Source organism: Melanotaenia boesemani, chromosome 5, assembly GCF_017639745.1.
Source record: "Melanotaenia boesemani isolate fMelBoe1 chromosome 5, fMelBoe1.pri, whole genome shotgun sequence".
Lineage (NCBI taxonomy): Eukaryota > Metazoa > Chordata > Actinopteri > Atheriniformes > Melanotaeniidae > Melanotaenia > Melanotaenia boesemani.
In genome coordinates, this window is record NC_055686.1 from 7,618,540 (window position 1) to 7,631,341 (window position 12,802).

Genomic DNA, 12,802 nt, shown 5'->3' on the forward strand with positions numbered 1-12,802 from the left:
GCAGAACAAAACTAAATGCAACAATCTTGACTCTCTAACATATTCTACAGAGTAACTACATCAGTGGAGACTCTAAAACCAGCTGCCTCCTGTCTGCTCCTTATGTCTTAATACAGTATATCTCCTGTGCAGGAAGCATTTTTGCGAACAGGGTTTCATTTACATTCACTGGCTTGTAGCTTGAGCAGGAGAGACATCATGTTCATTTCTTCATCTGGCAGGATGTGGCTGGTTTTACATGCAAAGCTTCAAAAACAGGAATCCTCCAAATGCTAAATAGTCTTTAAATATTCTTCAAACAAATCATCTTGGATCAAGCAAAAAAAAAGAAAGAAAAATCATTACTCAAAAAAAATCAGCCACTGGGCCAATCCCTAAAATCTACATAAATTTCTGCCTATTAAAAGACTGAAATTTGCTTTAACATCAAATAAAAAATGTAACCCTTAAAACTCTGCTTATTAATCTATTTGCTGTCTTTGGTATGCCTTTTTTCTTTTTTTGCTTAGTGCTGTTGGTTAAACTGAGCAGAAACTGGAATGAAATGAGCCTAAATACTAAGTTAACAAGTTATAAACTCTGTAAGGAAAGTTTTTATTTTAAAAATTAAACACATGCATGAAAGAGAGCTGCTCCAAAAGAAACATTTGAATGATACTACTACTAAAACTCTGTTAGTCCTTTACAAGTTGTGCCATCAGAGCAGGTACACGGAGTGAGAAGTGATGGTAAATAAAGTCCAGACACAGAGTTGGAAGTTCACTGTGATCAAGTGCTCCTACCGGGAACTCAGCATGAAGTTATCAGGAGTAAAGTGTAGAAAAGAAGCTGTTAACGTTCAACCCCAAGATGTCAGTCGCTCACAGTAAAGCCAACAGATTAGGTAGGTCGTTGGTTAGCGGTGCTCTGTGCACTGTGCATGTGACTTAGTTCTTCCTTTCGGCTTTGTTGGCAGTTTATCAAACTTAAGCACCACTCAGCTTATTTCCTCATTGCTGAAGGACACTGCAGTGAAGTTGGCAGTTAAATGACTTCCGCCTTCAGCCTATCACAATAAATCATTTCAGGTTCTAGAAACCGACAGAAACGTGACTTTGTGAGGACTAACTGCTTGATGTCCTGCACGGTCTTCACTAACAAACCATCTACAGCCATTCAACATAAAATATCCACAGGCTTTTAACAAAACAGCAGCTACACTTTCGGTCTGAGTCCTTCAAAAATAAAACTTTAAAGGCCCTCAAAGGTTGGAACAGCAGCTGGAAAGAAGTGATGTGTCATTCCCAAACGCCCCAGCTCTGAGAGAAGATTATTTGTAGTGAACTAGAAGGGGTGCTCCACCTGGGGAGAGACAGTTTTAAAGGGGGCTGGACTATATTTTGACCAGCCACCATGCAGCCAGTCACATGCAAGGAAAGACTAGGATTATACCATTATGTGAAAGGGGGGTGGCAGAATTTCAAGGGGCAGGTGTAGTTTTACAGCATATGCCCACAGAGAAACAGAGACTAACAGAGAGCTGGATTTAATTGTCAGGGAAAACAGATAAATTAGTTAATCTAAAATGCCATAATGTTTGACAGGGTTAAGAACCTTGTTTGGAAAACAGATAATTAAGAAAGCGAGATGGCGGGGTCAGTGGCTGTTGATCTTGGCCCGCCAGGGGCCTGTGCCCCGTGACCACCAGGGAGCTCTGGCTGGGACTCTCCTCTGCCACCCTCTGGGTGGGTTGGGGGTCGTCTTCGATGTGGGTTAGCTTGGGTTCGTTCTCCGGGATTGCTGATGATAGCGGTGGGCTCTGGGCTGTCCTAGTCTGCTTCTAGCCTCTGTAAAGCTGTGGTGGCATGTGCATAACCAGACTCACCACTGATCCCACCTTACTCGTCATCCTCTGCATGCTGACACAGTCTCTGAGTTATCCAGTGGGTTTGTACACTAAGAGATTTTTTTTTGTTTGTTTGTTTGTTTGATTTATTTATTTATTTATTTTTTTTTTTTCTGTGAGTGAGTTTCTGGTACTTTGGTTGTTGTGAAACGTTTGTAATATGATTTTTGATTTGGTTATTATTTAGGAACTCTTGATTACTGTCAGATCTTTTTTTTGTAAAAGCTGTAGGAAAGTCTCTGGTGTCGTAGTTCGTCATCTGGTGATAGTTTGGATTGAAGGTCGTTGCCTAATAAATAAAAAAAAAAAAAAAAATGAATCAGACTAACAAGAGGAGCCTTATACCCATAAACCTCCCCATGGTAAAGCAAATTTTCTCAGCAAAGCACAGCAACTACAATATCATTTGACGTGCTATAATGCTGGACAGGACAGGAAAGAAAACAAATTAAAAAAAAAAAGAAAGAAAAAGCAATCTCTGATAATCCTGGACATCCTGTATTACTGATTTTTCACCTTATGCCTAACTTATGCCTGGAAGATCCTCTCTTGCCCCACAATAGATCTATATATTATATATATAGATAATATGTATGTATGTATGTATGTATGTATCTATCTATCTATCTATCTCTCTCTCTCTCTCTCTCTCTCTCTCTCTCTCTCTCTCTCTCCCCCCTCCCTCTCTCTCTCTCTCTCTACGGTCCCGGATGAAGGAGGCAGGCTGTGTCAAACTGGGCAACCTCCTGAAGTCCTCGGTTTCTAGTCTGGCCGGTCTGCTGCGGATACACTCGGACAGATTGCTTAGCAGGCTGGTACAAGAGGTCTGTGCTTCTTTACCAGAACCACTGAGAGCAATTGCTGAGAACCGCACTCTGTCTGACCAGTGGGATGATGAGTATGAGTATGTTTTCCCCTCTCTGGTAGTTTCTCTTGCCATAGAGCAGTGGCAGGAGAACCAAGACCTTTTACTGACTTTTCAGACACCAGAGCTGGGTGAGTTTGAAGGGCTGGGAAAGAGGGCCCTCTACCTTATTAGCATGAAGGTTTCAAACCTACGCTCTCTGGTGGCTGTCAGGGGGTCATGGTGGACTGAGTTTTTTGGCTCTGGGGCGTCCCCTAAAGCCTGCTGGCGTTCCATGTACAAACACCCAATTGATATACGGTCTGGTGACCTTCAGTGGAGGGTTGTGCACGGGGCCATAGCCACCAACAGCTACCTGGCACACCTTGATCTGAACACAGGGCCTGGGTGTCCCTTTTGTTTCCAATTAGAAACGGTTAACCATCTTTTTGTTCAGTGTTCACGGCTGATGGGTTTGTTTGAGCTTTTGAGGGGTTTGGTTCAAAGGTTTGGAGAACAGTTCTCTTTCAGTTATTTTGTTTTTGGTCCTACGTATTCGGCATGCAAAAAATCTGTTCACATACTGTTAAATTTCAATTTCAGTGAGGCTAAGTTAGCCATTTGGAAGACTAGAAGGAATAGGATCAAAGGTCAAGGGTCAGAGAAGGTTCTCCTGGTTTTCACCAGGTTACTGGCAGCTCTGCTCAGGGTGGAATTTCATTTCTTTAAACTTACAAACAGGTTGGAGGAATTTGTGGAATTCTGGGATCTGCAGAATGTTCTGGTTTCAGTTATGGAAAAAGGTTTGGTTTTCAATTTTTGATCTTTTCCCCCTCTTTTTTGTTTTTGTTGTTTTTTTTTTTTTGTTGTATATGTGATTCTTTTTTTCCTTTGCTATGTATAGCCTAGAATAAAGGGCCTTTTAAAACTCAAAAACTCTATCTATCTATCTAGCTAGATAGCTAATTTATAATAATGGACACCACGAAGGGCATTATCCCGCTTATACCATGGTCACTCACTAGAAAAATAAATATTAAATAAATTATTATTGTGTTAATATTGTTTTTATTGTGGAGGGAAGGGAGATTATTGCTTAACGTTATGTTACATGTAAATGGTTTGCTGTTCTGAATCATTTGACCAGGTGAAAGAGCTCTAGCAAGTTTATGTTGCACCATTCGGATTATCGGAAAGACTTTTGATGCCGACACCGGTCTTCTCTGAAGATAGTTCTGTTGTTGCCAAGTTGAATGATCCAAGAACCTTTAGGCGCCCACCAATGGTGTCATATTTGATACATGAGAGGGGGTGACATCAGCGGCCAGAGACGTGACTGCGGCTCCAACCGGTTTAAGCTCCTCATGAAGGTTCTGCAGCATGGAAAAGGTGGAGTTCCACTAGGTGTCAACCTCTAGAACAGGGTGTTAAACTCTGGTCCTCGAGGGCTGGATCCTGCAGGTTTTCATTGTTTCCATTGGTCTAACACACCTGAATAAAATCAAGTGGATCCAACAGCTTCTTTTCAACTTCTTCACAATAGCCCATTAATTTAAGTCAGCTTTTGCCTCAATCTCCATGCAGTCAACTGTGCGTGCAAGGCATCTCTCAAATTCTTGGTCGTATGTGACTGCTTGAAGTGGCTGACACCCAAGAGAACACTTGCTAGCTCTGTATCCTCATTTACGTAGTGGCAGGTGACCCCAATGTAGCCATCCATGGCAATAGGCGACACATGTCCACTGTTAGGCCTACCCCTTCTGCCTTCTCCACAGCTTTCATGGCATGTTCTTTACCCTCATTATATTTCTTCACCACCAATACCTTCAAAGCCTGAGTAGGCAGGGTGTATGTGGGGTCAAGCTTCTGAACAAAGGCCCTGAAACCTTTGTCCTCCACCAATGGCTGTGCATCCATAACGATCATGCCCACCAGTGCCTCATCCAATTCAGCTTGCCGCCCAATAAAATAAAATAATTTACATATCGTCACCATCCTACAGCAAAGACGTATTATTTATTGTACAAAAATTATTTATTTCGTTTTATTAATCATTTTGTTATGCTGATAATATCACCAACATTGTCAGAAGAAAAGATCAGACAATGAACTGTTTATCTGAGGTTGTTGGTGACAATGTCAAAGGTGGCCCGTATAACAAAATGATGATTCAGGCAAAAAAATACTTAAATAACAAATGACATAGGCCATTATTTTAGGAAGGTGATGATATTGAACTGTTGTTAACCATATTTGACCAGTACTCATTTCATAATGTCTAGCATATATTGTAGGAATTTAGAATCCTACCTTGACGGTTTGCTGCATCACCCGGAGTAGGAGCAGGAACAGCAACAGGTGTTCTCCTGAGCACTTATGAGACACTTGACTTTTTTTCAGTGAAATCAAGACAGTGTGCCAATGCATCAGAGTGTGACTGTGCTTGGGTGGCACTGGCTCTCCCTCCATCGCCCTTACTCTCTGTCTCACTCAAACACACCACACCTTTCACTCAGCCACAGTCTACACACAATCTCTTACAGCCTCTCAAACACTCTCTATAATTGTCAATATTTGTATGTATATATAATAACCTAACTATATTTATATGTATATCTATATTTCTATGTGAAGATGTGTCTGTATGTATGTGAGTATTTCTCAGTGTGTATGTATGTAGTATTTCTCAGAGATGCTCAGAGACAATGCTTGCAACACTTGCGTGTCACATGATCGACACATGATCGAGCAGATCAGCTCGATCATAACATCCCTACACATAACACATACTATGATGAAATTATAACCAACTGATAAGATATTAATAATACAACATTTATCAACTGGTTGCCTTCAACACATGTAGAAAAGTTAACACCCTTGAGTGCTACTGTATAATTCATATGTTGGTACTGATGCTTGTAGCCCTTATGGTAACCCTTTAAGAAGTAAATATTTTTGACTGGAATGAAAGATGAAAAGAAAGTGCCTTACAATAAAATAAAATAAAATTTAAAAGTACTGAAGAGAATGGACACTTTCAAGTTTGCATGAACAAGATTGGCGCAACCAGTTTGTGAAATATTAAAATGATTCAACATTACACAAGATGGGGATGATCATTTAGAGTCTAAAACATGTTGCATAATCTTAACTGTTTCAACAACATGTCATCTGAATATACTTCCTAATAAAGTAGAAACTCACTACGATAAAAGGTCAAGATCGGTGGAGCGTTGACGTTTCAGAAAGATGGCAAATAAAACTAAAATTATGTTATTAAAATTATTAAAATTATGTTGCTGTTCCTACTCCTGCACCACCAGGAGTAGGAACAGCAACAGTTGTAGGCGTTGTCTCCGGGTGTTTGGCACGCAAAAGCCGCAGTATTGCCAACATGTTCCCGCTGTACATTATCTCCTGAGCCCATCTGAGACATATGACTTTTTTTCGGTAAAATCATGTCAGTGTTCCCATGCATAGGAATGTACACACTTGGGTGGCACTGGCTCTCCCTCCATCGCCCTTATTCTCTGACTCACTCAAACACACCACACCTTTCACTCAGACACAGTCTACACACAATCTCTTACAGCCTCTCAAACACTCTCTAAACTTATCAATATTTATGTCTATATATAATAACCTAACTATATTTATATGTATATCTATATTTCTATGTGAAGATGTGTGTGATGTCTGTATGTATGTATGTATGTATTTGAGTGTATGCATGTAGTATTTCTCTTCTGTGTTTGTAACTGAGTGTGTCTATATAAATGTTTGTCAGCTAAATGTAATCTACATGAGCTAATGCTAATGTCATGCTTTCCCTAAGTCTGTTCACCAAATGTAATGTCGCACAATCACTGGCAAAATCTCCTCCTCTCAAAAACCCACAATCTGCTAAGCGTTTGGAACTCTTTTTAAATCATTGACAGATTGAAAAGCTCGGCCCCTTCAAATTTCCCGTAGGCTGCTTGATGATGACGTAATGAGGCCTCGGTTGGTTTATCACGTGACTTTTGGCATGCTGAATCAGTGCTCAGAGACAATGCTCGCAACACTTGCGTGTCACATGTTCGACATATGATTGATCGTAACATCCCTACACATAACACATACTATGATGAAATTATAACCAACTGATAAGATATTAATAATACAACATTTTATCAACTGGTTGCCTTCAACACATGAACACATGTAGATAAGTTAACACCCTTGAGTGCTACTGTATAATTCATATGTTGGTACTGATGCTTGTAGCCCTTGTGGTAACCCTTTAAGAAGTAGTTATTTTTGAATAGGATGAAAGATGAAAAGAAAGTGCCTTACCACAAGACAATAAAATTTAAAAGTACTGAAGAGAATGGACACTTTCAAGTTTGCCTGAACAAGATTGGTGCAACCACTTTGTGAAATATTAAAATGATTCAGCATTACACAAGATAGGGATGATCATTTAGAGTCTAAAACATGCTAAATAATCGTAACTGTTTTCACAACATGTCATCTGAATAAACTTCCTAATAAAGTAGAAACTCACTACAATAAAAGGTCAAGATCGGTGGAGCGTTCACTCTCCACCGATATCCACCTGTGGGTGGATAATTTGGCCCTAACTCTGTCAGAGGAGCTGATTTTGATGTAGAAAATAACAGTATATAATACTCATGACAGTTACCCTGACTTTTAGTCTTAAATTTATTTGTTTATTTCAAGTGTATTTAATGTTTTCTTTAGCCTACTTAATTCCCTGTATTTTTCTACTTTTGGTAAAGTTTTATGTTTTTAAATCGTAAATCATATTTAGTCTGTTTAAATATGTTATTCTTATCTTATTGACCTAATCTTTGGTTTGTCCACACTTATAACTGCTTTTCAGTTCAGTCTAATACTGTGGGTTCAATACATATGATCTTTGTTTGTGTGTGTGTGTGTGTGTGTTAGTGTGTGTGTGTGTGTGTGTGTGTGTTAGAGAGTGAGAGATAGAATTTTAGCATCTTTTTTCAAGACTCTCAGTGGAGCACAAAAGAAAAACATGATGGTGTGCAGCAGCAGGAAATTGAAGTATAAACGAATTAAAACCTTAACATGTAATTTATTTTACTCCAATATAAGAACGCAGGTACCGTCATGTTCAACAAACACCAGAGGTTGTGAAATTAATTTCTGTTACTACATATGTAGTAAGTACTCTGAAATAAATCTCTTAATGGACGGGAAAATGTAGACATAGGGTTTTTATAAATATTGCTATTTCAAGAGTTCACGTTGATGCAACAGAATCGATTATTAGAATTATTAGACTTCTCCCAGATATCGGCTTTTGGTAGTTGTGTAAACAGGCTCAGTGAGTGTGCATTTAGACCAGTTCGTCAAGAATGAAAGAAAGTCATAAATTTTGCAATATAGATTGTGAGATACCAGTTTTTATACAGAAACAGGAAGAAGAAAATATGCAGACAAACAGGCTGTTTTGTGAGTGTGTGTGTGTGTGTGTGTGTGCGTTTGTGGGTGTGTGTGTGTGTGTGTGTGTGTGTGTGTGTGTGTCTTGTTTATTAAAGACATCAAGTCCTTTTTTAACTTTACTTTCTTCTTTTATTGTGTTAAAACTGAAATCTAACAATTAACGAAATTTTGTTTCAGAAGTTCTCGGCTTAAAAGGCACACTGTAACACACGAAGATTCAGCTTTATAACTATTATATTTAATAGTAGTTATTTTATTTGTTGGATGGTGTTGGCAATATTCCACACATTTCTGGTTGTTTCAACTTAAAAGTATCTGAAATAAATCCAAAATTTTTGAAAAAAAAAAAAGACAGCTTTGTGATAATTACACTACTTTGGTGCAAATTAAAAAGAGGAACAGCCTTTGTGTGTGTGTGTGTGTGTGTGTGTGTCAGTCAGTTTTAACTTCTTTTAAGTTCCTGATATATTGGAGATGGAAAGATAAAGAACTGGATATAAGAGCCGGTCCTTGGCAGCTCAGAACAAACCTGAAGATTCAGACTGAAACTGAAGATCGTTCTGCTGCAGGTTTGATACAAACTCTCTTACATCCTCCTGTTTTTAGGCTTTTTTATGGTCAAACAGAAGAATAACTAACATGACTGTCTCTCTGTACTGAAGGTGAGAATCATCACGACTCTGACTCTGCTTCTTGTTGCCGTGATGGCTCTGACCAGAGCTGCTGGTGAGTACATCCGTCCAAACTTGTGCTTTCTGACAGTAAAGACTTTAAATGCCCATCTTGGATTTCCTGAAATCAGTGAAGATAGTAACCAGTTTCAGGGGATGAATGTTGTTTGCTTCAATGTTTTAATATCAACCTAAACTTGTATTTGACCTGAGGATGATTTTGTGGGAAATGGCTTCTCAGACTGCAGACATGTTTGGGCCAAATCCGGGCTACTTATGGCTCAGTTACAATACTGGCAAGTGTTATGTGGGCCAGAAGTGGACCAGATGTCAGCTGCCAGCCTGGTTTGGATTATGGCAAGTCTCCTGTAGGCCACATGTGATACAGATGTTAGTTGATGGTCTGAATGTGGATTAAGAATTTACTGGGCCAGGACTGGTCCTGAAACCGAAGCCTGCTTGTACATAGACTATGGCAACGGGGGTCACATGAGGTGGTGATGTGGCTGAGTTTTGGTGGCCACACTCAGATATCCCCTCCGTTTGTGTCACTGCTGCCATGTTGGCCAGGCTGTGTTCATAAAATAAATAATTTAATATCAAGCATCTGTCTGGTGAAACAAATATAAAAGAACTGGGCAATGCCATAAGTCAGGACCAAATTTGGGCCATATTTGGTAAAGGATGATCAATGAAGAATAAATTCAGCTTTTGCCTGATACGAGACCAAGTAACATTTTAAACAACTTCTCCTCCAGATGCTGCAAAACTGACGGAAGCTGAAGGTTCGTAACTATTTTGCCTCTTTTATGTGAAATCATTTCCACTTTGTAATAATTTTTTTTTCCGATGTAAATCGTAAAAAAACAGAATTTTTTTTTCTTTCAGAAGTGAATGTCGTTGAAAAGAGAGGATTGCTTTGTTCTTCTGGATGGACTCTGTACGATTGGCGCTGTTTTCAATTTGTTCCAAGACCTTTGACCTGGTCTGCTGCTGAGGTAACACATCAACATGTTTTATACATTTACTTACCTCTATGGTTTTATTCACTTTATTCCTTCATAAAAGACTTTGCAAAGCTAAACGAATGTAGAAATCAGGTTTGTTTAAAAGAGAGAGAAAAAAAGATGTTAGTTAAGGAATGTATTTACATCAGCTAACATTACATGGAAGAGGTTCAGTGTTATAACTGAACCTTCTTTATGGTCAAACAGAAGAATAACTAACATGACTGTCTCTCTGTACTGAAGGTGAGAATCATCACCATGACTCTGACTCTTCTTCTTTTTACCATGATGGTTCTGACCAGAGTTATAACTCTTATAACGCTGGTTCTGTCACATTTTACACGTCTTTGGATCCATTTTAAGCTTTTCATTTGTCTTTTTGGGCATGTTAGTTTCAGGGTAAACATAAAGGGTAGACCCAGATAGCAAAACGTGTTTGGCCCAAACGCAGGACCCACAAGCCACTTGCTAGTTACTTACTTACTAGAAGTGCTAAAAGTCACCCACATTAGGCCCAAATGTGTCCGCTATGTGACTGGGGAGAGTCATCACTTCATAATAGTACATTCTATACAATTATACAACAAAGAAAGCAATGCAATACACACAACATGACATGTTATGTTTTCATTATGTTATTTCATGAAATCAGATTGAAAGAGCTTATTTGGATGGTTCTACATGATGTCAGTAGGAACAAGTCTAGAACACGATCTTTGGAGGACAAAATTTGTTAATGTCATCCAGCTGTAATATTCTCTGTTTTTGTGAGGACGGTTAATTACATCTCTATTTATTTCCACTGTAGGAAAACTGTAAGTCCATGAAGGCGCACCTTGCATCTATACGTAGTGCTGAGGAGTACCAACAAATCCAGAAGATGATAGCAGATCAGACTCACGATTATCCTACAACATGGCTTGGAGGCACTGACAGTGTAAAGGTATTTAAAATTAATTAATAAATACAAGAATCTTATTTTTCATGCTTTGATCTTGGTTGGAGTAGTCAGAGATCCATTTTCTTAAAAGGTTTGAGATGTGACAATTTTCCAGAAACAGTAACTAAATCAAACTATTTTCATATTTAGTGACAAATAAGAGAATAATTCTTCTCCTTATAAACTGTATGTTGACCAGATGTTGTTTTATAGAAATACTGAGCCTTCTTTTTGCTTTTCTTTATTTTGTTCAACTGAGTTTATGTTGACTTTAAATCTACTTTGCTTCAGTCGACTGTTCCTTATTCTTATTTTCTCTTATCAAGGAGGGGGAATGGCTTTGGACTGATGGCTCACGTTTCTTGTTTTCATACTGGTGCCAAGGAGAACCGAACAACCATGGCAACCAGCATTGTCTTGTAATGAATTTCTCAGGTAACCTGATAAAATGATAAATGACAAAAAAACAATGGCAGCTTTGTAGTTGATGATGAAAAATTACATCAACTAAAGTGTATTAATACTTGATCCACAATGCAAAAAATAATCCTAAATACATGTTTTGTTTTGTTTGTTTTGTTTTGTTTTGTTTTTCTGACATTTACAGAAAAGAAATGCTGGGATGATCAGCAGTGCGATAAGAAGAAACCATCTGTCTGCGTGACGAGCTGGTCATTATTCGACTGATACAAAAACATCAAGCATCTACGCAAAAAGCAGCGTATTGCAAATTTATTCTGTCTTTATTTCTCTGTTATTGCTGTAATGCTGCATGAAATGTAAATCAACAATTGACATAGTTGAATGTCACTTAGGTCCTGTACCTTTAACTCTTAAAACTCCAAGCCTTTTTTTTTTTTTTTTTTTTTTTTTTCTTTGTGTAGAAGCTGAACCCTTTTAATCCCTGTCAACATCTTGACATGATGTTTTTAGGACCGCCTCAGTTGTCAGATCATGAGGTTAAAATGATGCTAAATGAATGTCTTAATAGATATAGCAGCATAAAGGCCAGCCATTAAAAACTAAAAGTGAAAGCAATGAAAGCAAAAATGTCCTTTGTTTTCGTTTTTGTAAATTTATTTCATACATAAGCTCTCGATGTTAATATGAAATCTGTTTACTTCGCTCTGTTGGATTTGCACCATGTGTCTTCATCGTACGACACCAGAAGGTCTGTGACGTCATGTGTACGTGTATGTGTCATGTGGCTACGGAGAAAGTTAGGAGAAAGCGGCAGAGTCCTATTTGGGATTTATTTCATTATGCACAAGCCAAAGATAAAAATGTCAATATGTGGAAGCAAAAACCCACAGATCTGAAAGTCCATTTGAAAAGCTGCACATGAAGGCTAACCAGGAGTACCTGGACCAGGCAGCCTCTCTGCCCCCTTCCCCAGAGAGAGAAGCTTCAGCCAGGCCGAGCAGCATGGGGAGGGAAAGTGAGTGACAGACACACTGTCAATTACACACGCACACAATCTCATACATGCACACACACACACTCAAACAGATCTACAAGGCAAGGCAAGACAGTTTATTTGTATAGCACATTTCATGTACAGGACAATTCAAAGTGGTTTACATAAAAACAAAGACATTACAGATATTTAGAAATAGTAAAAGACATCAACACATAATCACAATAAAATAATAAATTACATTAAAATAATTAAAAGCAAGATAAGTTAAAAAGTTTCTGTGCAGATTTCATGCATAGATTCATGAGAAAAGAAATGTTTTTAACCTGGATTTAAAAATGTCTACATGGGGGCGGCATGGCTCAGCAAGGTAGAGCGGTCGTCTTGTGACCCGAGGGTTGCCGGTTCGATCCTCGGCCAAGTCGGGCTCATGTCGAGGTGTTCTTGGGCAAGACACCGAACCCCTAATTGCTCCTGATGGGCCGTGGTCGAGCGCCTTGCATGGCAGCTTCCGCCATCAATGTGTGAATGTGATGTATAATGTAAAGCGCTTTGGGTATCAT

General features: G+C 38.8%; 1 protein-coding gene across 2 annotated transcripts in view; it reads left to right on the forward strand.

Annotated features, from left to right (window-relative positions):
• Positions 1 to 8,679: 8,679 nt before the first annotated feature.
• LOC121640201 (ladderlectin-like) overlaps positions 8,680 to 12,802 on the forward strand; it is a 32,513-nt gene continuing 28,390 nt past the window's right edge. Inside the window, exons 1-7 of one of the 2 annotated variants that reach the window (XM_041985924.1) lie at positions 8,717 to 8,773; positions 8,867 to 8,930; positions 9,634 to 9,660; positions 9,764 to 9,873; positions 10,691 to 10,825; positions 11,149 to 11,257; positions 11,430 to 11,883. In XM_041985924.1, coding sequence (XP_041841858.1) covers positions 8,909 to 8,930; positions 9,634 to 9,660; positions 9,764 to 9,873; positions 10,691 to 10,825; positions 11,149 to 11,257; positions 11,430 to 11,509 — 483 coding nt within the window. In that variant the 5' untranslated portion in view covers positions 8,717 to 8,773; positions 8,867 to 8,908 and the 3' untranslated portion in view covers positions 11,510 to 11,883. Of the gene's footprint in view, positions 8,774 to 8,866; positions 8,931 to 9,633; positions 9,661 to 9,763; positions 9,874 to 10,690; positions 10,826 to 11,148; positions 11,258 to 11,429; positions 11,884 to 12,802 lie in introns of those variants that run through there. The other variant, XM_041985925.1, reaches the window with a different exon arrangement.